This window comes from Coenobita brevimanus, chromosome 110, assembly GCF_032717465.1.
Source record: "Coenobita brevimanus isolate Jiangsu-jjx chromosome 110, ASM3271746v2, whole genome shotgun sequence".
NCBI lineage: Eukaryota > Metazoa > Arthropoda > Malacostraca > Decapoda > Coenobitidae > Coenobita > Coenobita brevimanus.
In genome coordinates, this window is record NC_137063.1 from 4,420,465 (window position 1) to 4,446,121 (window position 25,657).

General features: G+C 43.1%; 1 protein-coding gene across 1 annotated transcript in view; it reads left to right on the forward strand.

Moving 5' to 3' along the window:
- Positions 1-25,657, forward strand: part of Hdc (histidine decarboxylase) — a 92,383-nt gene that overhangs the window by 31,116 nt on the left and 35,610 nt on the right. Inside the window, exon 2 of the mRNA XM_080286141.1 lies at positions 2,636-2,685. Within this exon, the coding sequence (XP_080142267.1) occupies positions 2,636-2,685 (50 nt within the window). The remainder of the gene's footprint in view (positions 1-2,635; positions 2,686-25,657) is intronic.

Below are 25,657 nucleotides of genomic sequence, written 5' to 3' on the forward strand. Positions count from 1 at the left end.
TGTCGAGAGAGGCGGTGAGTTACTGTGATTAGCTGATTAATGGAGAGAAACTTTAATTCCTGAGTAACTTCAAATACCTCCGTGCAGTAATGGAATAAAAAGGTAAATGCGTAAATGAATAAATGTAAGTGTGCAAAGAAAATGGAGAGTAGAATGGCACACTCACACAAAGCTGACGTTCCTTAAAGATTACGACACAAAACAGAGATGTGAAATGTGGAGGCTGAAAGAGCATTGAATGGGGCTGTGTCTTCATTAACATATATGTGAAAATTTGCTGTGGCGTGAATGAAAAGAAAAAGTCACGAGGAAGAGCAATGGAAACGGAATTATTGAGCCCTCCGTGAGATGTGCATAGAGGGGATGGAATTAAAAAGAAAAGAAAAAAAGAAAAGGGTGAATCGCGACATAGACGAAGGAAGACGAGTGACGAGGATTCAAGAAAGTCTGCATATGGAAAGACTTGGGTTCGTATTCCCAAACACCTGTTCCTCAGTGATTTATTTTTGAAGATGGCTGATTATTATCCTTTGCTGTGCGGTACTGAAAGGATTTATGTAATACGCAATAGGACAGTAAGGTGTAATAAGGAAAATAAGTCGCTTACTAAAAGGTGTTAGGGAATTTCCTTACGTGACGAGAATATTGGCCTGTATGTAGTAAGATCAGGAACTGAGTGTGTGAGTGAATTGTGTGTGTGTGTTGCCAAGATATTTGGTTTCGAGACAGTGTGTACCTTAGCCAACAACAAATTTTGGCGGGCGATTAGCATTCTGCCCCCGAATGCTTTTGTTTCACTTGATAAATTCGTAACAAACGCTTCTTTGCATCTAAGAGCACCACGTGAGAGAGAGAGAGAGAGGACATTACCATATCATCACTACGACCCAAGACATTTTACTGAGTGATGAGTTCATTTCCACCACACGCCGACACTGACGCATTAGAGAGAGAGAGAGAGAGAGAGAGAGAGAGAGAGAGAAGGTGAAAGGGTAATGTAGAGACCGAAAAAGTTGGAGAAATGTAGGGTAAGTTCAGAGAGAGAGAGAGAGAATGGAGGAAAGTAGGGGAGGTGGAGCAGCTGACGACAGGCTTCTCTCCATATCAGGGGTTTAGGGGCCTGATGGTGCCTATTGTGTAATGGAGAGAGAGAGAGGGGGGGGGGATGGAGGTAGGGAGGAAGGAAGTAGGAGAGAGGGAGAGAGGAAAGAAGTAGGATGGGAGGGAGGGAGGAGAAGGATATGACGTGAGGAAAGGAGGGAGGAAAGAGGTAGGAAGGGAGGGAAAGAGAGGAAGGTAGGAAAGGAAGAGGAATAAATGAAGGGAGAGAGAGAGAGAGAGAGAGAGGAAAATAAGAAGGGAGGCCAAAGAAGATTACACAACACACACAACATTTGCACACACACACACACACACACACACACACACACACACACACACACACACACACACACGATCTAGACTTAAATTTTGCATTGACAGCGTGGCGACTACAAATATAGTCATTCTAACAAATGACGGTCAATTCCGAGGTTTCGGTGTTCATGCAACCTTTGGCCGAAGCCGTGCTGGGAGCAGTATTTCAAAGGCCTGCACCAGTAACATTTGGATCACTTGACGGGTAGGAGTGTTGGGACTTACAGTTCCGTGTTGTAAGTTCAGCGTTCTAGTTTCCATTTTTTTACAGAATATGATTTACGTCATTCATATATACTGTATATACGTCTAATCAGTAACTGGCAGCTGGAGGTGGAGGGTGGGGGAGTTGGGGGCTGAAGGCGGGGTAGACTTGTTCGCGATTCCCCCCTTCCCTCTGTCCAGGGTAGAGGGGGAAACGAAGGGGTAACCCCCTGAGCAGAAATTAGTACCCGTGAGTGTACAGTTGGCCACACACTAACGCAGGACAGTGTTTGTGGAGATGGAGGTCTTGCTACACTATCCGACGTTCATGCATCACAGATACTTAGTTATATCAGGTAATATTTGACACATCCTTTCATGTACGTCAGTGCCACCAACAAATATGTGATTCTGTCATGTTTAAGTGTACCAAATGTTGTTCTGGTACACACTGATACTGTACCAAGGTCCATATGTTGCCAACTGTGCATTCCTCACGTACGGGATCTGCAATACCTGGAAATGACTATCAGACCAGGTAATTGACTTCCTCGAAAGACCAGTTCAGAGGTAGATTAGACAAACATTTCTTATGCGTAATTATGAAGTAAATCGAATGTTTCTTTTTCGTAAACCTTTCCCTACTCGATGATGACGGTGGGAGAGGTGGGTGGGGAGAGCCTTCATCTTCACCAGACACTTCTTGGTGTTAGAGTAGTAGCGTACACCTGGCAACTTCTTTCATGATATCTCGTAAGACCTTTCGAGGCACTATTTGTCCTCGCAGCTCTTTTTTAATAACCTCTTCCCCCTCTTCTCTCTCTCTCTCTCTCTCTCTCTCTCTCTCTCTCTCTCTCTCTCTCTCTCTCTCTCAGTCCATCATGTGCCCCTCGACCCCCGCTGGGTTTAGTATTATGGGGTAGCAGTTTCTCTCTCTCTCTCTCTCTCTCTCTCTCTCTCTCTCTCTCAACCATTTAACTCCAGCATGACTCACTTTCTTTTTTCTCTCTAACAGGCCGGCGTCCCCTCTCACGGTCATGGATGTGGACGAATACAGGAGGAGAGGTAAGTGAGAGAGAGAGAGAAAGAGAGAGAGAGGAGGTAACCACATCAGTCTTATGAATTATTTCTTTCATTTTGGATATACCACAGGCTTAGAGTTAAGGAGGTAAGATACACATTCCACCGACCCCTTCACTACTTAAGGCCTTCCCTTAGATGAATAAAGTCTTCTGGAGGTTGTTGAGCAGACCCATCGTCCACCGGAAAGTACGCACCTCTGCATGGCCGTCCGTGCAGAGGGCGATATTTCTTTGCGGCTGACAGCTCCTTCCACAGCGAGGCACGGGGATTGGTGTGGAGGCTTGGTTCCTGATGTAAATAAATAAATAAATAAATAATAATAATAATGATAATAATAATAATAATAAACCAGTGGAATACGTCTCCTGAATCATGGGTTAATGGTGAGGCTGGGGCTGGAGTGAATCAGTAGCAGAGATAGGTCGTGGAAGGTCATTTATATTAGGTGTTGGGAAATACACTTTTTTACCACTAGACGTGAAGTACTGAGGACAGCGTGTACTCGGAATCAAGATCTAGTACACGAGTTGAATTTACACACAATAACAGTACCTCACCGCAAGACGTAAGGTATATGAGGACAGCGCATGGAGTTTTGCACAGGCTAACAATCGCCGTATAAAGAGGTAACGTATGTGAGGAGATTGTATGGAGCTTTAAACAGAATTGTATTAGCGTTATAAAGATGCATGGTGTGGGGAGAGAGCGTGGACTGGGCACAGAATTACATTTATCTCCTCCCATGGTAGAAGGGTGTACGTGTTGACAGCTCATGTTTACTTTAGTCTCGAAATATTAATACAGTAGACCAAGTAGCGTCCTGTGCGCAAAGAAAACGAAAATTTAACTCCGTAATTCTCACGACATTTTACTTATCTATTTATTTTTTATTTTTTTACCTGAGTTTTCTTCAACTTAGGGAGAATTGCGAGCTGGAAGGGTTATAAGTAGGTTTAATTATCCCCTTCACTATTAGATATCCGTAGAAAGCTGAATAAAAATAGTTTGGTGGTAGCAGGGTAAAAAGACCACAGCACTGAAGGGTTAAGGTAAAATATGCAAGGTATGTGCTATATAGGAAGGAGAAGAGGGGGATGGGAAAGTCAGAAAGAGGGGGTAAGAGAGAAAGGAAAGTGATGAAGAGAGGGGGGAGGGAGGGGAAAGTGAAGGAGAGGAAAGTGAGGAAGAGGAGGTAGTAAAGAAAAATGAGGAGGAGAAAATGGAGAGGAATGAGAGGAAGAGGGGTAAAGGAAAGGGAAAGTTAGGAAGAGGGGGGAATAGAGAAAAGAAAGCGAGGAAGAGAAGGTAACGGAGAAGGGAAAGTAAGAGAGAGGGGAAAAGGGAAAATGTAGAAGAGGTGCAGTTGGCACTGTAATCATCTTGTGATTGGCTGCTAATGCAAAAGAATCATTTCTAACAGCTCTTGTGAAAGGCAGAACGAATACATGAAGTCAGCTGATGTAGTAGTAAATTTATAAAGGCCAGATGATATAGACAGGATCTTCTTTATAGCAAATTAAGGCCAAGATACAGCGCCATACTCTCACCTTAACAATGGCATCAGAATTAAGATAAGGCGATAAGGTATTCTAAACGCTGTAACCTTGGCGTGCTTTGTGTATCTGGGTTCTTAACTGTAGGCCTGCAGGTGTTTCCCTTTCCATAATGATTTCCTTCCCAGGATGATCGTGTATAAGGGTGTTCGAAAATGGCTGACCGTGTTTCGTGGTGTTATAAATAAAGAAAAATATTGGAAACAAGCCATTCAGAGGGATACGTTCAGAGGTGCAGATGGTCACTGTCATGGAGGTTTCGTTGGAGCAAACAGCCACCTTTTGTGAGTAGTTCAGATAGTAATCCATCCGGGCCAATGTTCTTGTTATTTTTTTTTGAGATTTGATGGCTTGAACAGTCTCTGCAAAAATGGGTAGGCTAGAACATCAAGCTCTGCGCAACTAAATGAGAAATCGGAATAATACCTATAATATTGGGCGCCACAGTGTTCCTTGGATTCAAAAGTGTGTTGAAATGTTGCACGCTGGGATCCTTTTTTTCTTTTTCTTTCTTTCTTTTTTTGAGAGTACTCCGTCACCTGTTCGAGCAAGAGCTGTGTTGCGCTTTGTTGATCCGTGGAGAGTTAAATGTATATCACCCACCAACCCTCACCAGCCCTGAATTACACCCACTCATCATCAGTCAAGCTAAATGCTGGGACGAGGTTGGAGCCGGTGTCATATGCACGGAGTGACTTTATGCTGGAAGTTACCGTTCCCTTCTCTATTAAGCCTAAATTAACCTAACCTAACCAAACCTAACCTAACCTTAACCTAACCTTATCCTAGATCAGCCTAACCTAAATTAAACTAATTTTAATTCTCGAAATGACTAATTTCACAATCTGCCTGTAACATACATATATATCTTTATTTATATATATTCATATATCGACCTGTAGTTACCTACAGGTCGATAAGACATCCAACTATCTTCCTGACTCATGTATTTCATACAATGTTGTTGTAACTGGCACAAAATTTGAGATAACATGTAGATACTTTCAAAATAGATGCTAAACGGCCACTCGGCGCATGCGCACTGAGCGGAACGGTGACTTTCAGCATAAGTTACTCCGTGCATACGACACCGGATTTAGGGCGTGGGTTGGTTTGACGTTGGAATATCTACGAGCCCGGCAAAAAACCATACACTGTAGCAAGACGTATTCCTCTCACCGCCTTACTGTGTCTTCCTATCCTCACACCGGCCTTACTGTGTCGTCCAAACCCAGGCCACCTCCAAGTAGGCTTAAGACTGAATTTGACAGAAACTGATTTTCCACAATTTCATTCATTAGATTCGCTTGTAGAACGTCGAATAATTGAGACACAACATCTAAACGAACAATATAATACAGAACACGTAGTTGTCAAGAGCATACCCAGTGTTACGCGCCTGCAGCTTACTTATTGCCAGACACTTCCACACCATCTTTTTTTTTTTTTTTTTTTTTTTTTTTTAAATAACAGAACGGAGGAAGGAAAAACAAATGGAGAAAAAAAATAATCCATACACCAGATTAATGGTGTCCTCTGTTCATAAAATGTCTGTAACAGTTAGACTTGAACAGCTGTAGGTTGAAATTTGGAGGAAAACAACTCTGGGGAAGCGAGTTCCAGAGAGATGCAGTTCGGGGAATGAAAGAATTCTGATAGGCAGAAGTTCTGCAATATGGTTGAGTGACATTCCAGTCATGAGCGCTACCAGATGCCCGTGTAGCACGAGGGAAGGCATGGAGAGGTGGCACCATGGACGCAACTTCATCTGAGCATTTGCCAAAAAAATATCTGTAAAATAATGCAAGGGAGGCAACATTCCTTCTTACTTGCAGGGGAGGTAGTTTATATGTAATGGCAGGGTTGTTAATGATTCTAACAGCTTTATTCTGAATTTTGTCTAGTTGTCTTAATGCAACCTCTCCACAACCATTCCACAAGGGTGAGCAATATTCAAGCTGAGAGCGCACATGACTCTTATAAATTATAGCTAACTGCTCATCGGCGAAGAAGTTACGGACTCTGTACAATAATCCAAGTTTCTTTGAGGCGGTTTTAGCAAGTGATCTGACATGAGAGGTCCAGCTGAGGGCACTGTTAAGTGAGACACCAAGAACTTCAATACTTTTGGAGATGGGAACATTAGTAGCACTGAAGGTAATGTACGAATCTGGCAACATCTGTCTATTAGTAAACTGTATATATTTAGTTTTACCAGCATTAAAAGAGACAAGGTTGTTTTGTCCCCATTCACTGATTGTAGATAGATCTTGATTTATGGAGATGGCTGTATTGAGCTGAGAGGTAGAGATATTAGACTTTGTAAATGGATGTCTGAGTGTGAATGAACTATGTAGTGTTGAGTCATCTGCATATGAGTGAATGGGATTGTGAGTGACAGATAAGAGATCATTAATATGAACCAGAAATAGGGTTGGCGCCAGAACTGATCCCTGCGGCACGCCGGCGTTAATTGAGTGGAAATTCGAATATACATCATCTACTTTTACTCTTATTTTCCTGTCACTAAGATAAGAAGAAATCAAAGGAACAAAAGACGTTAGTCCATAGCAAGGGAGTTCGGACAGCAGGGAACGGTGCCATACCCTGTCGAAAGCCCCAGAGATATCAAGAGCTACTGCATGAGCCTCTCCAAAAAGACCAATTGACCGATGGATGGTACGAGTTAAGAGGCTGAGCATGTCAATGGTGGATCCTTCGTGGCGAAAACCGCATTGTCCATCACTAACTAAGTTGTTGGATTCAAGATGTTTAACAATATGCTTACCAATTAAAGTCTCAAACACCTTACCAAGAGAAGATGTGACAGCCACCGGTCTGCAATTGGAGGGGTCAGACGAACTTCCTCTCCTCTGACCCATAATGTTCTTCGTTACGATACATAGAGGCATTACCGCTGGTGCTTTATAATATCCATGCTTTGAATTATTTTGGCACAGTTGTGAGGTAGGCTGTAGGACGAAATTCTACGCAATCTAGTATTTCTGTAGTGATGAAAGTAGTGTATAGTCTGTACTGGCATGATTATAATACAGCCTGATTGATTATACCTTTTCATCTGTTTTAATTATGACAGTTATAGGCTGACGTGTTTTTTTTTATGATTAACAGTTATCAGAGACTGTTTACATCAATATAATGTAGGCTACTATGAAATTGGTATTAAAATTATGTGATCCTATTGCGACGCGTGCATTATTATTATTATTATTATTATTATTACCCTCCTCTTCTTCATTTCCCTAACTTCCTTATTATTATTATTATTATTATTATTATTACCCTCCTCTTTTTCATTTCCCTAACTTCCCTATTATTATTATTATTATTATTATTATTATTATTATTACCCTCCTCTTTTTCATTTCCCTAACTTCCCTATTGTTATTATTATTATTATTATTACCTTCTTCTTCATTTCCCTACCTTCCTTCTTCATTTCCCTGCCTTCCTCTTCTTCGCATCCGTCTATCAATATTCACTCTCGCCTACTGTTTTTTAACCAGTTCACTACAATCCAAGCGTTCTCTCTCTCTCTCTCTCTCTCTCTCTCTCTCTCTCTCTCTCTCACACACACACACACACACACACACACACACACACACATCATGGGGCATAAGAGAGACTGAAGTGGAAGGGTTAGTCTTCATTATGGCTTTCACTACAGAAATCCGTTCCTGAAGTACAATAATAATAATAATAATAATAATAGTAATAGCAATAATAATAATAATAATAATAATAATAATAATTAATAATAAAGCCTTAATGAAGCAGAGTTCAATTTTCCTTGATATGCACAATATTTTCCACCGATCAAGCAAGTCAAGGATATTAAAAAAGAAAAAAAAAACACTGACGGGACGCACCTTCACTTTTTCAGCTCTTGGAATCATGTTATCATTAATTTTGTGGCCTTATCATTATTATTATTACTATTATTATTATTATTATTGAAATATTCGTCAGATTCTGGGCATACACTGAATACCCTGCTCCCTGTCGCCCAGTATTTCTTCATGCCTCACACCACATGTCACCATTTCAGCGCTAATACCGACTGTTCGTATTAAATCCCTGCTAGGGCTCTCACGCAGGACTGGTGTACTGGTATTAGCGAGGGTGTTTATTCCGCGTTAACGAAATTCAGATCCTTAACCTGTTCCCTGCCCCAGCCGGGATTCGAACCCCCGTCCACCGGAACAACAGACAGCCTCTCTGCCAACACGGCCAACACCTTGAAATAGAAGCGAGGTACTTTTCCGAGCAATTTTTACTTATATATGTAAGTGATGTATGAAAGTTTACTACATTATAGAGCGTTTTCCTCAGTATCTTTACAACACCGATGAAGAAATGCCTAAACTCCGATGAAGAAATGCGTAAACTCCGATGAAGAAATGCGTAAACTCCGATGAAGAAATGCGTAAACTTTGATGAAGAAATGCGTAAACTCTGATGAAGAAATGCGTAAACTTTGATGAAGAAATGTGTAAACTCTGATGAAGAAATGTGTAAACTTTGATGAAGAAATGTGTAAACTTTGATGAAGAAATGCGTAAACTCTGATGAAGAAATGCGTAAACTCCGATGATGAAATGCGTAAACTCCGATGATGAAATGCGTAAACTCTGATGATGAAATGCGTAAACTCTGATGATGAAATGCGTAAACTCTGATGATGAAATGCGTAAACTCTGATGATGAAATGCGTAAACTCTGATGATGAAATGCGTAAACTCTAATGAAAAAATGCGTAAACTCTGATGACGAAATTCGTAAACCCTGATGACGAAATTCGTAAACCCTGATGAAAAAATGCGTAAACTCACGTGACTGACAACGTTTTTAACATTTGTATAACCATTACCTCTGCTATAATTCGACCAAACTAACGTGGTATATTTTTCGATTGTCATCATATCATATTCTTTGAAAATTTTGGAAAGTCAGCGCTGAGTGGAGGATAATTCATTTTTTCTGGACGTTCTACAAATGGGTTGTTTCTTAATCCTCAAATAATAATAATAATGATAATAATAATAATAATAATAATAATAATAATGATGGTGATGGTAATGGTGATGATGTTGATAATAATAATAAGAAGAAGAAGATGAAGAAAAGGAAGAAGAATGATGATGATAGTAGTAGTAGTAGTAGTAGTAGTAATAATAATAATAATAATAATAATAATAATAATAATAACCATCGCTGTACTCTTTCCAACTTCCCCATATTATTTTTTGATATTCGGACCAGAACTGCACAATATATTCTAAGTGTGGTCTTACTAGGGAAATATTGAAGAGTATGGGAGGAGGAGAGCAGCAGCAGAGTTAGGTAAGAGGGTGGAGTGAGAGAGGGAGGGTGGGGGGTGGGGGAAGCTGTTAGATAATGAGTGAGTGGGAGGCGGGAGGGGGAGGAAGGGGGAGGGAGTAGAGAGCAGTCAGACGGGGTAGAGAGAGAGAGAGAAGAGGTAGGGAGGAGAGGAAGGTTAGGTAAGGAGGTAAAGAGAGAAAGAAGAATGATGTAAAGGGATAAGGGAGAGATGTGTAGAAGGAGAGTTAATGAAGGGAGTAGAGAAGGACAGAGGAAGGCAGGGAGAGTTGAGTGAGGAAAGGAGAGTTGGGGAGAGAAACAGTGGGAGAGGGAGGAAGAGAGAGAGAGTAGAGAGAGGTGAGGAAGGACGAGAGAGAAGGAGAGTTGGGTAAAGAGGTGGATAGAGAGAGAGAAGGAGAGTTAGAGAGAGAGGTGAGGTAGGAAGGGAGAAATGGGAGTGAACTTAGGAGAGTTAGATAAGGAGAGAGGGAGAGAAGTGGGATAGGAAGGGAGAAAAGGAGAGTTAGGTAGGGAGAGAGAGGGAGGAAGGGAGAGAAGGAGAGTTAGATAGGGAGAGAGAGGGAGGAAGGGAGAGAAGGAGAGTTAGATAGGGAGAGAGAGGGAGGAAGGGAGAGATTGGAGTGAAGGAAAACCAATAACATTATCAGGTTAGGGGTGTTGGAGGCGACCTGATGTGTCCTTATCTTAGGCCACATCTACCCTCCCTCGCTGGACTGAGAGAGAGAGAGAGAGAGGGAGGAAATGTAAGTTGAAAAATGCAAGAAGATAGAGAATTAAATTAGAGAAGACAGCAAATGAGATGGTGTGATAACGAGGAGGAGGAGGAAGAAGAAGAAGAAGAAGAGGAGGAGGAGGAGGAAGAGGAAGAGGAGGAGGAAGAGAGAAGATGATAGAGAGGGAAGAGGGAGAAAGGAAAGATTATAAAGTCTTTAATTCACTCAGGCTTCAATTTTACACAATGTTTGCTCAGTATTACCATACATACAACAATAATACCATGTATAATAATACTAATACAACCATACATAATTCTAGAGTTGTGCCGTCATGAAAGGGTTAGTGGTAAAGGGATTGACACTCTCTGGCACCTATGACTGTCACTCTGATATATATGAAAATGATGGGAATAGAATACTTGAGTTGCCCCTGTCATGTGTGTGTTAGAGAATATGTGAAATAGGTATGTATTAAAGTAAATGGAGAGAGAGAGAGAGAGAGAGAGAGAAGCGGGGGGGAAGGGATGTGGGGAGAGGCAGTGGAGGATTTATCACCTGTTTATTTCCCTCCTACATCCACCCCCCCACATCCTCCCCTACATCCTCCCCACCTCCTTCATCTCCCAGCGCCATCTTAGTGTCACAGGTGGCAGGCTGCGTGACAAGGTAGGATAGGTAGGGTCAAGATTAACACCTTTACCATCATCACGTATTTTCCGGTTTACCCCTCCCGCCTCCAGACGATTTTATTCAGCTCAGGAGAGTCTCTTGGAACTGGATGGGTTAGATGTGGAATTCATTAAGCCTCTCTCGACTGTGATGCCCTCCTGAGTTGAATATACGGTACAGTAATCATCTGGTAGCAACAGGTGTTAGGGAGAGGTAAGGTGAGAGACAGGTAGGTGATGGTGGTGGTGGTGGAATGTGTGGGTGTGGGTGTGCTGGTGCGAGGGGTGTGATAGTGAGGAAGGAAGAAGATAAAACAAATGAGAGCGCACAGTAAAGGGAGAGAGCCTGGCCGAGACATTTAGAGGCAAATGACTTCACAACCACATTTCAGTAGTTACGAAAATCTCCAACCACGATATTCCAGCACAACCTTCACGTATCTGGAGAATCTTACCAAACTGTATGCCTCTCCACCACAGTTTTATTTCCTTTCCTCCTTAGCCAGTTCAAATATCGAAATCCACCAGTTCAGTCATTTAAAATACACCACAGAGATACCAACATGATGTCACAGGCGTAGTAAACAAGAGCACCCTTCCTCCCCTCACCCCAAAAACTTTAGGTCGTGCCCACGTCCCCTGCAAGTTGTCACGTACCCTAATGAGTGGCGTGGGATGTTGAAATGATCCCCGTGTGACTGAGCAGAGCAAGCAGTTCCCAGCACACCACCTGACCGCGTGGCACTTGTCGATAAAGAAGCGGATGGGATGTCTGATGTAGGATGTTTTTCAGGTATATCAGATGCCGACAGGAAACATGTAAATACTAGGAATATCACCTTTACCCAGGATAATAGTACTGTGCCATAATATAATAAGACTGTGCAAAGAGGAAGTGCATCATACACAGTACTATACAAGATATCACATCAGTATAAATAAATGGATGGCATTTTTCTGCTTTCAGGCTTACCGTAACTTTATTATTGTAGTTATCTTAAATTTTATGGGTCGACCCTCAGGTTGCATAAAAGATGTTGCCTGTCCTTTGCATCTCCATAAATACCTCCCCCATTCACTTCAGTCGCTCCTTTACTTTTTCATTTTCCATAATCTCACTTTCTTAAACGCATCCTTCCTCACTCACTCACATATACTCGTGCGTTTTTTTTGTTTCATTACCCAGTTCATTACCCTACTCATTGCCCTATTCACTACCCTACTCATTACTCTCTTCACTACTTTATTCACTACCTATTCTGTTCATCACCTCTACTGCAGGCGACCATAACATCAAATTGTCCTTCCACCGTGTCATCGTTACCCATCCAATCCTCACATCTTTCCCTGATCTTTATAATAATATTCTTACCCCAGTCCACACACCCCACACACCCCTTCAGTCAGTGTTCCCATTTCCTTCCCTCTCAGTGTATAACTTAAAAAATAAATGCCATAAAGCTGTCCCACCCCCGATATGACTGAGAGAGAGAGAGAGAGAGAGAGAGAGAGACCTGCGTGTTTCATATCTAGACGTTCAGTGAATCAAAAGGTAATGTGCGTGGAGGGTTTGATGCTATAGAATTCAGTGATCAGACTAGTTAGTTATATTCCGAATTTATTAATCCCTTGTAGTGTGCATGTGTGTTAATAAGACTGACTAGGAAATTAAAAAAATAAAAATAAAATGCAAAAAAAAAAAAAAGAAGTACAGTCATCCAGGATTTTGAAGTTGCCATCGTTTGTGGTCTCTCTCTCTCTCTCTCTCATTTTCCTGAAGTGTGCACCAATATTTTCTTGATCGACTGTTCCAAGTATCAAACATTTACTTTCTCGCACCACTCTGTTCTCACCACTTACTCTCTCGCACCACTCTGTTCTCACCACTTACTCTCTCGCACCACTCTGTTCTCACCACTTACTCTCTCGCACCACTCTGTTCTCACCACTTACTCTCTCGCACCACTCTGTTCTCACCACTTACTCTCTTGCACCACCCTGTTTTCACCACTTTTTTTTTTTAATGTAAGGAAGAAGGAACCAAAGGCCATGAGCCCGCAGTAACAGTTCCCTCAAAGAGAAAAACAAAATACAATAGAGAGCCAAATTCAAGATCCGATCATTTTGAGATGCCTGGACACACTGCGTTTGAAAGACTGGAGATCATAGGCAGCAGGAAATACAGACAGAGGGAGACAGTTCCAGAGCTGACCTGTTGCATAAATGAAAGACTGGGAGTAACGGTTAACTCTTGCATTAGAGAGTTGGACAGAAAAGGGATGAGAGCTTGCTGCCAGACGGGTGCTACGCGCCCGTCGTAGAGGTGGAGGAATGCAAGCAGACAGTTCAGAGGAGCAGTGACCATTAAAGTAGCGATAGAAAAGAGATAAAGATGCAACAGTGCGGCGAAGAGATAGAGGTTGAAGGGAGTCAGTAAGAGGAGGAGAGTTAATGAGACGAAAAGCCTTTGACTCCACCCTATTGAGAAGAGCTGTATGTGGGGAGCCTCCCCACACATGAGAGTTGTACTCCACACAGGGGCGGATAAAACCCCTGTATAGAGTCAACAATTGTGCAGGGGTAAAGAAAGAGCGGAGTCAGCTTAGCACACCCAATCTCTTGGAAGCAGATTTTACAAGAGATGTAATATGATCTTTCCAAGATAAGTCCCAAGTAAATGAAACCCCAAGCATGTTCAAGGATGATGCAGGATTATGCTGAATATTATTAAACATTAGTGGGTATACCTGTGGCAGGTTTTGTCGGGTTGATAGGTGTAAGAACTGAGTCTTAGATGCATTAAAGACAACCATATTATTTTTACCCCAGTCAGAGATACGAGCCAAGTCAGACATTAGGTGTGCCATAGCCTCATCCCTTGTTTGTTGAAGTAACTGTTGAGATGGACGCTGCGGGAACCGAATGGAAAGGTGAAGGGTGGAGTCATCAGCGTATGAGTGGATAGGGTTAGATGTACAGCTTAGAAGATCATTGATGAATAAAAGGAAGAGAGTTGGTGATAGGACAGAGCCCTGAGGAACACCACTGTTGATAGATCTAGGAGAAGAACGATGGCCGTCTACAACAGCGGCTATAGAACGACCAGAAAGGAAGCTAGCAATGAAGGCACAGATAGAAGGATAGAAACCGTAGGAGGGCAGTTTGGAAATTAAAGATTTATGCCAGACTCGATCGAAAGCCTTTGAGATGTCAAGTGCAATGGCAAAGCTTTCGCCAAAGTCCCGAAAGGAGGATGACCAGGAGTCTGAAAGGTAGGTGAGAAGATCGCCAGTGGAGCGTCCCTGACGGAACCCATACTGACGATCGGAAAGAAGGTTGTGATAGGAAAGATGCCTTAAAATTTTTCTATTAAGAATCGACTCGAAAACTTTTGAAATACAGGACGTTAAAGCAATTGGACGATAGTTGGAGGGTTGGGAGTGGTCACCCTTCTTTGGGACTGGCTGAATGAGAGCAAACTTCCAGCAAGAAGGAAAGGTACAAGTTGACAGACAAAGGCGAAAGAGTTTGCTTAGGCAGGGTGTAAGCACAGAAGCACAGTTCTTGAGAACAACAGGAGGGACCCCATCAGGCCCATATGCCTTGTTAGTACTGAGGCCAGTGATGGCAGAAAATACATCAACTGAAGAAATTTTAATGTCAGCCATGATGAAGTCAGAGGGGGGAAGTGATGGAGGAAGAGCACCGGAATCATCTAAGGTGGAATTGGTAGAGAAAGTCTGTGCGAAGAGATCTGCTTTATCAGTAGAAGAAATAGCTACAGAACCATCAGAGTAGAAAAGAGGAGGGAAGGATGATGAGGTAAAGTTGTTAGAAAGATTTTTGGCAAGGTGCCAGAAGGGGCGGGAAGAATTCGAGTTGGAGAGTTGAGAGCATTTAGTATGGATGAAATTATTTTTAGTAGAGCGAAGAACAGACTTAGTACGATTCCGGGCAGAAACGTAAAGATGATGTGATTCAGGGGTGGGTTGGCTCCGGTACCTTTTGTAGGCCCTCTCCTTGTTGCGGACAGCATTAGAACAAGCGTGATTAAACCAAGGCTTTCTTGCGTTAGTCAAAGGATATGAGAAAGGAATGTATGCTTCCATGCCCGAGAGAATAACCTCCGTAATGCGCAAGGCACACTTAGATGGCTTACGGCCATGGAAGCAATAATCATTCCAGGGAAAATCAAAGAAGTACTGCCTGAGGGCCTCCCAGTCCGCGGCTCCAAAATGCCACCGACGACGTTTCCCTGGAGGGTCCACAGGCCGTACCGGAGTGATAGGACAGGTTAAGGTAATAAGGTTGTGATCGGAGGAGCCCAACGGAGAGAAAAGATTAACAGAGTAAGCAGAAGGATTAGTTGTGAGGAAGAGGTCAAGTACGTTGGAGCTCTCTCCAAGGCGGTCAGGGATACGGGTAGGGTGCTGTACAAGCTGCTCTAGGTCATTAAGGATAGAAAAGATGTAGGCTTGTTCACCAGGTGGATCCGTGAAAGGAGAGGAGAGCCAAAGGTGGTGGTGAACATTGAAATCGCACCACTCTGTTCGCACCACTTACTCTCTCGCACCACTCTGTTCTCACCACTTACTGTCTCGCACCACTCTGTTCGCACCACTTACTGTCTCGCACCGCTCTGTTTTCACCACTTACTCTCTTGCACCACTCTTCGCACCACTTACTCTCTTGCACCACTCTGTTCGCACCACTTACTCTCTCGCACCACTCTGTTCGCACCACTCTCTCGCACTACTCTGCCTTCACCTTAACACACACAGGCTCCCATGACGCACTGTAGGCTGAATAAAATCGTCTGGCGTGGGATGGATTACGGTCCCAGAGTTGTCCTGATCGAGAGGGGGGTGTTGATGGAGACGGATTTAACTCTCTCTCTCTCTCTCTCTCTCTCTCTCTCTCTCTCTCTCTCTCTCTCTCTCTCTCTCTCTCTCTCTCTCTCTCTCTCTCTCTTTCACGACCCTCTACCAGCTGAATAAAATCGTCTGGTATTGAAATAATATGAGGGAGATGACTTTTGCATTTCACTCTATCGCATCCATATCCCATTCTTGTCATTATTGGCCATAGATATAAAGGCATAAACCATACACCGCCTCCACAAGCTTGTCTAGACTCGGGCAATAAGCGGAGTACAAGGTAGTGGTGATTGAGGAGGTTTGTCAGTGGGTTAATTATTGCTATCAGATGTTTGTTGTTGTGTGTGGTGGCTGTTCCCGAGTAAGCGTGGTGGTGTTAAGTTCAAGAGCTGTTTGTGGGGTGTGTCGGTCGGGAAGGTAAAGGAGTGAAGAGGACATTGATGATTGAGAGAGACAGACAGCAAAGATAGGATACAGACAGAAAAAACAGACATTAAAGTGTGTGTGTGTGTGTGTGTGTGTGTGTGTGTGTGTGTGTGTGTGTGTGTGTGTGTGTGTGTACAATTAGCTCCATAGAAGAGTGGGTCAGTAGTGGTGGAGGGTATGATTGGCGTCCCTGCCAGTGGATTGCGAGTTACTGTTTGAATTGCTCCCAACACTTGAGCTTGCGCCGACCTAGTTTTTAGTAATCACTAGTTTTATATCAATTTTAACTTGAGACCCATAAGAGAGTAAAGCAATGTTACTGTTAAGGCATGGGTCTGGTGATGGAGGTAATTATTTCATTATATCATTGAATTCCTTGTGCAATGGGGCAACAGGGCATGTGAATGAAGATCTATCTATCTGTCTATCTATTGCCAGACGCCTCAATCCCGTTTGGGGTGGCCACAAACAAATCGCCTCCAAGTCGCCCTGTCCCCCGCCATTTCACTCCCCTGCTCCCAACTCACACCCCCCCTCTCTCATATACCTCTCCACCCCATCTCTCCATCTCATCCTCGGCCTCCCCCTCCCTCTTTCCCCCTCCACCTCACTCACATACACTCTCTTCGTCAGTCTCTGACCCTTAGGTGAATACTCAAACATTGTATAGTAAAGTGAGTCCACCAACACACAACTGTGATCCTGTCCAAATAACACTACCTCACACCGGAATGGACTTATATTTTCTTATAGTGTGTGTGTGTGTGTGTGTGTGTGTGTGTGTGTGTGTGTGTGTGTGTGAACAATTACGTATCAGAAATATTATCTTTTGTGTCACCTCAAACATCTCATTCTGTCCTGAGTACTGGAGGAGAACGATTTCCCATCCGTGAACACCACTAGTGCCCAGAACTCCATCCTATGCTCAGCACGACGTTCAGCAATCGCTGGCACCCTGTCCTGTTGCCATCGATTAAGCATACTTTCATCGCTGGAGTTCTGTGATGTATCCCTCCTTCTTGCAGTCGACGTCTGAGAGTGCCTGCGGACACATTTAGTTGAAGACCATTGCAACTGGCCACAGCATTGGTTATGGGGGATTGCCGCTCTAGCAATAAGCTCGGCATCCTCAGCCTGAGTAGGCCTCCTTGGAGCACCCATTCTGGCTGGTGTCAGCTGTGCTTGAGCCGGTTGCACGTAGTCTAGATCGCGCAGCTGTCGCTTTTTTGTCATCAGTAATCCCCAAGTATATCTTTGTACGGAACTATACTCTTCATTAATTTACAAATGTGTACTCCGAAACATAGATTGCATTTCCCATTGTATTCTTATATTAAGATACTCTATACAATTTTACAGTAGACGACAGACAAGGCCCGGGCTGTGTAGAAATAACTGGAGCTATATTTCAGTCATTATAACTAGTTAAAACTGACATGTTCTTCCTCTATAGACTGAACACCAGCGTGACTGAACTAGGTAATCGGTACCGTTAAGCACTACGAATTATTAAGTACCTTTGTCTGGTGTTATTACCTTTCTGCACCATTACAGCTGTCATTATAGGATCAAGTTTGAGCAACATGTAATTTGAAGGGCCTGTTGATAGCGAAAAACAGAAAATTAAGAGGCGCAAGCCATGATTCATTTTACATCCTGTACACAGTAATACATCGCCTATGCCAAACAATTATGCTTACCGTGGAGAAAGGTTACCATTTTCTTCATGATTATCTTTTTATCCACATCGTAACTGTTGATCCAGGTACAAGTTCACGTGCGATGGCTTGTTTTGAGAGGCCTTGTTATGGAGGGGGATAATACCACCTCTGAGCAGCATCCGTTCATCCCCGAGGTTCATGCTGGTTCTGCTATGCTTCTAACCTTTCCAAATTATAGCGTGACGACCACACTTCCGTTTGATTTTTTCTTCTGGTGACGACACACACACACACACACACACACACACACACACACACACACACACACACACACACACACACACACACACACACACACACACACACACACACACACACACACACACACACACACACACACACACACACACACACTATAAAAAGCTATAAGTCCATTCCGGTGTGACGTAATATTATCTGGATATGATCACAGTTATGTGCTGGTGGACTCACTTTAATACACGATGTTTTATTGAGTATCCACCTAAGGAATCTTAATTCATATGCCCTGTTGCCCCATTGCACAAAGATTTCAATGATACAACGAAATATTATTCATTTAATGACGTGATCTTTCCCGAAAGCAGTTTATCAGTCGTGTGTCGGCATCCAGGGTAAACGTGGGACAGTTTCGAATCCCGTGAAGGAGACATTATGCAATATAGGCATTGTATTAGTTTTCATAATTACCTACATCACCAGACCCATGCCTCAACAGTAACATTGCTATATTCTCTCATGGGTTTCAAGCACTGAGAGGCTTTCTCATAGGTAGCACCACGTAGTTTGTGTAACCGCAGCCAGGGGCCCAGGGCGGTGCTGATGTAGTTTATCTACACCACCGACGCCTACGTCTTTTGAAATCAGCCGATGAATTTGGAAAATATAGTGTCATGGCCCACTGCTGAGCTTATGTAAGCAACAGCGAAACAGAAACAGCAAGCTAAGAACAGTGATCCAACTTTTATGTTTCTGCCCGGAATCGTACTAAGTCTGTTCTTCGCTCTGCTAACAATAATTTCATCCGTATTAAATGCTCTCAACTCTCCAACTCGAATTCTTCCCGCTTCTTCTGGCACCTTGCCAAAAACCTTTCTAACAACTTTACCTCATCATCCTTCCCTCCTTTCTTCTACCCTGATGGCTCTGTAGCTACTTCTTCTACTGATAAAGCAGATCTCTTCTCTCAGACTTTAACTACCTATTCCACCTTACTGTAGACGATTCCGGTGTTGTTCCTCCATCACTTCCCCCCTCTGACGTCCTTATGGCTGACATTAAAATTTCTTCAGCTGACGTATTTTCTGCCATCACTGGCCTCAGTATTAACAAGGCATATGGGCCTGATGGAGTCCTTCCTGTTGTCCTCAAGAACTGTGCTTCTGTCCTTACACCTTGCCTAGGTAAACTCTTTCGCCTTTGTCTGTCAACTTGTACCTTTCCTTCTTGCTGGAAGTTTGCGCTCTTATTCAGCCAGTCCCAAAGAAGGGTGACCATTCCCAATCCTCTAACTATCGTCCAATTGCTTTAACACCTGTGTCTCAAAAGTTTTCGAGTCTATTCTTAACAGAAAAATTTAAAAGCATCTTTCCTATCACAACCTTCTTTCTGATCGTCAGTATGGGTTCCGTCAGGGACGCTTCACTGACGATCTTCTCACCTACCTTTCAGACTCCTGGTCATCCTCCTTTCGGCGAAAGCTTTGCCGTTGCACTTGACATCTCAAAGGCTTTCGATCGAGTCTGGCATAAATCTTTAGTTTCCAGACTGCCTTCTTATGGATTCTATCCTTCTCTGTGCCTTCATCTATAGCTTCCTGTCTGGTCGTTCTATAGCTGCTGTTGTAGACGGCCGTCGTTCTTCTAGATCTGTCAACAGTGGTGTTCCTCAGGGCTCTGTCCTGTCACCAAATTTCTTCCTTTTATGCGTCAATGATCTTCGAAGCTGTACATCTAATCCTATCCAGTCGTACACTAATGATTCCATCCTTCACCTTTCCATTCGGTTTCCTCAACGTCCATCTCAGCAGTTACTTCAGCGAACAAGGGATGAGGCTATGCCACACCTAATGTCTGACTTGGCTCGTATCTCTGACGGGTAAAATTAATCTTGTTTTTAATGCAGCAAACTCATTTTTTTCACCTAACAACCCGTCAAAATCTTCCACAGGTGTACCCACTAATGTTTAATAATATCCAGCTTAATCCTGCATCATCCTTGAACATGCTTGGGGTTTCACTCACACGGGACTGTCTTGGAAAGATCATATTACATCTCTTGTAAAAATCTGCTTCCAAGAGATTAGGTGTGCTAAGCCGACCCGTTCCTTCTTTACCCCTGCGCGGTTGTTGACTTTATACACGGGTTCTATTCGCCCCTGTTTAGAGTACAACTGTCATTTATGGGGAGGCTCCCCACATACAGCTCTTCTCAATAGGGTGGAGTCAAAGGCTATTCGTCTCATAAACTCTCCTCCTCTTACTGGCTCCCTTCAACCTCTGTCTCATCGCCGCACTATTGCCTCTGTATCTCTTTTCTATCGCTACTTTAATGGTCATTGCTCCTCTGAACTGTCTGCTTACATCCCTTCACCTCTACGACGGCCGCGTAGCACCCGTCTAGCAACAAACTCTCATCCCTTTTCTGTCCAACTCTCTAATGCAAGAATTAACCGTTACTCCCAGTCCTTCATTTATGCAACAGGTCAACTCTGGAACCTGTATTTCCAACTTCCTATGATCTCCAGTCTTTCAAACGCAGTGTGTCCAGGCATCTCGAAATGAATGGATCTTGAATTTGGCTGTCTTTTGTATTGTTTTTGTTTTTTTTCCTTGGAAGGAACGTTTTGCGGGCTCAGCCTTTGGTTCCTTCTTTCTCGCATAAAAAAAAAAATTGCATTACCTTTGTGGAGGCGGCGTGTGCAGGTGTTTCACTGAGGCGGCCAAAGCTACACGCTCCTACGAAGATAGCCTCTCCATAATATAGAGGTCAGTGGTCTCAAGTTAAAATTGATATAGAACTAGTGATTACTAAAAACTAGGTCGGAGCCAGCTCAGGTGTCGGGGGCAATTCAAACCGTAACTCGCAGTCCGGTAAGGCAGGGACGCCAATCATACCCTCCACCACTACCGGCCCACTATTTTATGGAGCTAATTGTACATAATTATGTGTGCAAGTGTGTGCATGTGAATGCTTATGTGTGGGGGTGTGCATGTGTGTGTCTGTGTGTGTGTGTCTGTGTGTGTGTTTCTGTGTGTGTGTCTGTGTGTGTGTGTGTGTGTGTGTGTGTGTGTGTGTGTGTGTGTGTGTCTGTGTGTTCGTAAGCGTGAGGAGCTATGTATATAATGTCAGGCTTCAACAATGGTAAGCAAACACTATCGATGCATCTGCCCAGGCCCGTAGTAACACACACACACACACACACACACACACACACACACACGAAAAATCAGTGAAATCTAGAATTTTCTGTATCATCTCCCTGTGTATCACGAGTGTTTTATACGCAGTGGGAAAAGGAGGAGGAAGAGGAGAGAAGGTGAGGAAGGAAGGAAAGGAGAGAAGAGGAGGGAGGACGGGAAGGAGAAAGAGGAGGAAGGAAAGGAAGGAAAGAAGTGGGTGAATTAGGGAAGAAGAGAGTAAAGCTTAGAAATCGAGAGAGAAAGATATGGAGAAGCTCTAAAGAAGGCAACAAAGGGTTACAAGAATAATACATAGATTAAGAAGTAATAGAACATCTAGAAGACCTTAATCTGTTTATTGTTGCTAAATCCATGTATGCAAAAGTTTCAAAGGACATGATGGTATGACAGTCGAAAAAGTACTTCCCGGTAGATTGGTCGAATTTACGCTCGAGATATTGGTCATAAAATTGTTGGAAAGCGTTTACAGTCCCCTGGAGCTTTTCATTTTGGTAAACTGAATGTAGTACCATGAGCTTAAAAATAAGTGGATATGTATTTGGCTTGTATCCATGACTAAAGATGTTCGCTCCAGAAAAATATATATCCGAAATTTAATGTTTTTTTGTTTTTTTCTACAACACAAGGCATGGAGGACACAACAGCAAAAAAAAAAAAAAAAAAAAACTGTCTCCACGTACCTAATACTAACGTGATGTTGGTTTGTCTTGGAGGGTAAGAGTGTGTGTGATATGATTCCGTTTCATCCATTCCTATGAAATTTCCGGGACAGAGTTTTAGTTTTTCTTCTGCTGCTGCTGCTGTTAGCCGGGGGACAGGTGGGTGTGGGAGAGCGTTACTGCTTTGATACCCGTGTCTTTGATTCAGAGATAGTTTATAACCTGCCTTATAACAAACAGATTTGGAAGGTTCAGTAGGTGTGTCGCTGTTGGCTTAATTTGTATTCACTTTAAGAAAATGAGAAGCAAGAAGTGAGAGAGAGAGAGAGAGAGAGAGAGAGAGAGAGAGAGAGAGAGAGAGAGAGAGAGAGAGAGAGAGAGAGAGAGAGAGAGAGAAACAATAAAATAAACGAACGAATGTGAAAATGATTGAAGGAGGGAAAAAGAGCAGAGGAAAGATACGTGTGTGTGTGTGTGTGTGTGTGTGTGTGTGTGGAGAGAGAGAGAGAGAGAGAGAGAGAGCGAGAGAGAGTTGGGGGGGGGGTAAATGCACAGCCCACTCCCTCCCACTGACATTTCCACACACCCCTTCAGCAACATGGAGTGACGTATCTTGCTCGTTTAGTAGTCATATTACTCAGGTGGCCTCAATTTTGGCCCCTTCAGCCCGAGGACGTGGTGGTCGAGTGGCTGTAGAATTTGTCTGTTGTCTGATAGGGCGCGGGTTCGATTCGAGGCTGGTGCAGGGAACAGTTTTGTGAATTTCGTTACATAATACCATCACACCACGCCTGAATGAGGGCATGTATTCAATATGGACGGTGGGTGTTCGCGCTCAAGTGGTGACATGTGTCTCAAGTGGTGATATGTGACATGTGTGACTGGGCCTCAGGAAACGGGTAATCGAGTCTGAGCCAGGAATTAAAAAAAAAAAAATAATGTCTGACTCTCAGTTTAGTTCACCTGTCTCTCTTGCTCGTAGTGAAGGGGTTAATGAAGACTATAAATAAATTAAAATAAAGTTAAGTTGCCGTATTGACGGGGTTAAGGACCGTATAGATAGATAGATTGATAGATACAAGATAGATACGTAGATAAATAAACTGAAAAACCTGTCACCGTACTGAAGGGATGAAGGGTCGAGTTCTAGGCGGCATTAGGGATTTCGTCATACCTCTTCCTTAGCGATTTATTCTGCACATCACACCTTAGTATTATTCCCCTTATGTGTTACAGATGAAACTGTCTCGATATTAACGCGATACAAATTCCATGCAAAATAAATCGCCAAGGAAGAGGTACTACGAAGCTACCAATTCCACCAAGAATGCGGTGGTAGTACAAGCAGTAGTAGCAGTAGTTGTAGTAGCAGTAGTAGTAGCAGCAGCAGTAGTAGTAGTAGTAGTAGTAGTAGCCCCAGGTTCATCTGAAATGTGAACCCAGTAGAGTGCAGGCCAAGTTACCCTCCCCTGGTCCATCCTCCTCCTTTTCGGGGATAGGGAGGGAGTTGAGGGACGTTTGTATAACCGGGCAGCTCCACAGCCCAGTTATATCAGTGCCACCACATGAAGGCCTCCCTCCACCACCCCAAACCCTCCCTAAGTTGTAACGGTTAGGCTAGAAAGAGTTAAGTTTGGTTAAGTTAGATTGGGCGTGGTTAGGTATATAAAGTTAAATCAGGTCAGGTTAGGGACGAAAGGACTAACATAACTAATTCCTTCGTCATTTCTAAGCATCGTTATCTTTCTAACAAGGTGGTTGTAATTCACTCTAATCACTCTGTTTTATTCTGGTTACCTTCGCACCATTCCTTTAATTTCTGGTAAAGTCTTTCGTAGTGAAGTGGTTGAAGGAGTGGGAGGAGCTTGATTCTGACCACTGCTGGGTTGTCATGGAGAGAGAGAGAGAGAATGAAGCGCATGGGTGGTACAGAAAGTGAGAAAAAGGATAGAAGCGACACGATATGAATATGAATAGACAGATAGATAGATACATATTGGTACATTGACGTAGTGAAGGAATTTTAAAATGTGATCCAGTAACCTTTCCATGGTCAGAACTCGTTATATATATTTAACGACAGACGATTTTACTCAGCTGCGACTGAGTCAGAGAAGCCAGTGTTATAGAATGTAAAGAAAAATGAAGAGTGTGTTAAAGAATATGAAAAAAGATGAACTAACCCCATCTGGTGGCGGGCCCGTACACTTCCTCAGCCGCTTTGCCGCCATATCTCACCAGCTTTGCCTCTCACCGCCTCTCCGCCTCCCTCCTCATCCCTTGAATAATCCCTCCGTGGGGCTATTTCCTCCCTCCTTCCTCCCCTCCTTTAATAACATTCTCACGTGTCTATATTTTGAGGCACCGTATTCTTTACTAACGTCGTCTCTTCACGTGCTTTTAAACTTGAATATTTATTTTTTGCTTCATCATCCTCTGCTTTGTGTATGTGTATTTTACGGTACACTTTTCTTCACTCCAGGCTTGCCTATCCTCCCCAGCGACCTACTTTCATACTTCAACTACTTAGCTTGGCCATCACTTTCTGGCGTATATATATATATATATATATATATATATATATATATATATATATATATATATATATATATATATATATATATATATATATATATATATGTGTGTGTGTGTGTGTGTGTGTGTGTGTGTGTGTGTGTATACTGTATATCAGCCCTCTTTCAGTCAGACGACGTGTTTTTCAGAGGGCCGCTGACGGCCATCACCAGGTCCGGGGCAAGATTATCGACAGCGCACCCCACTCCCTGAAGACCATGCTGAATATATTAAGTTTAGCTTATGGCTAGACTGCTCCCTAATCAGTGTGTGTGTCACGGCACATTGATGTACTGCCAAAAGATTGCTGGTGCGTCATCGCACCTTCTCCCTCGCTATAAAACAATGATAAAAACTACAAGGACATTATAGTACGAGTATATTATTTGAGGAGCCTCTGTGGTACAGTGGTAAAGTGTGCGTTTTCGTACACTGAAGAACGAGGGTTCGCCCCCCGCCAGGGTAATAAACTTTGGGAGCTTTCCTCTGGCCACGTACTGCTTGGCAGACATAAGGGGTGCTGTGGTTGAACCAGTGTCGCATACTATAAAGTATGCTTGCACCCAGTCGGCTTGCGCGGGCCGATTACACTTGGTTCACAGACTACACATACATCCAAAGCCACTCCAACATTGAAGTTACATTTACAAGCACTTCTTACCCTACATACAATCTCTACCAGACAGCTTAAGCCACTTGGTAGAGATACATTGGCTGTATCGTCCCCACTTCGGTCGGGATAGGCCGGTCCTGCAGTTGACACTCAAACGGCTGATGAGATGAAATATTATTTGAAGAAAATGAGAAATACTATTTAGTATTGGAAAGAGACAATTGTATACATTACAGTTTACTTCCATTAGTTATATGTTCATGCAGTACTGTATACATGCAAATTGGACTCCATTCAGTCAATACACGATATATATTACTGGGTTATTTATGTCAGTTCCATGAACCCACAAAAAAATCGGCAATAATAGATCGTACACATA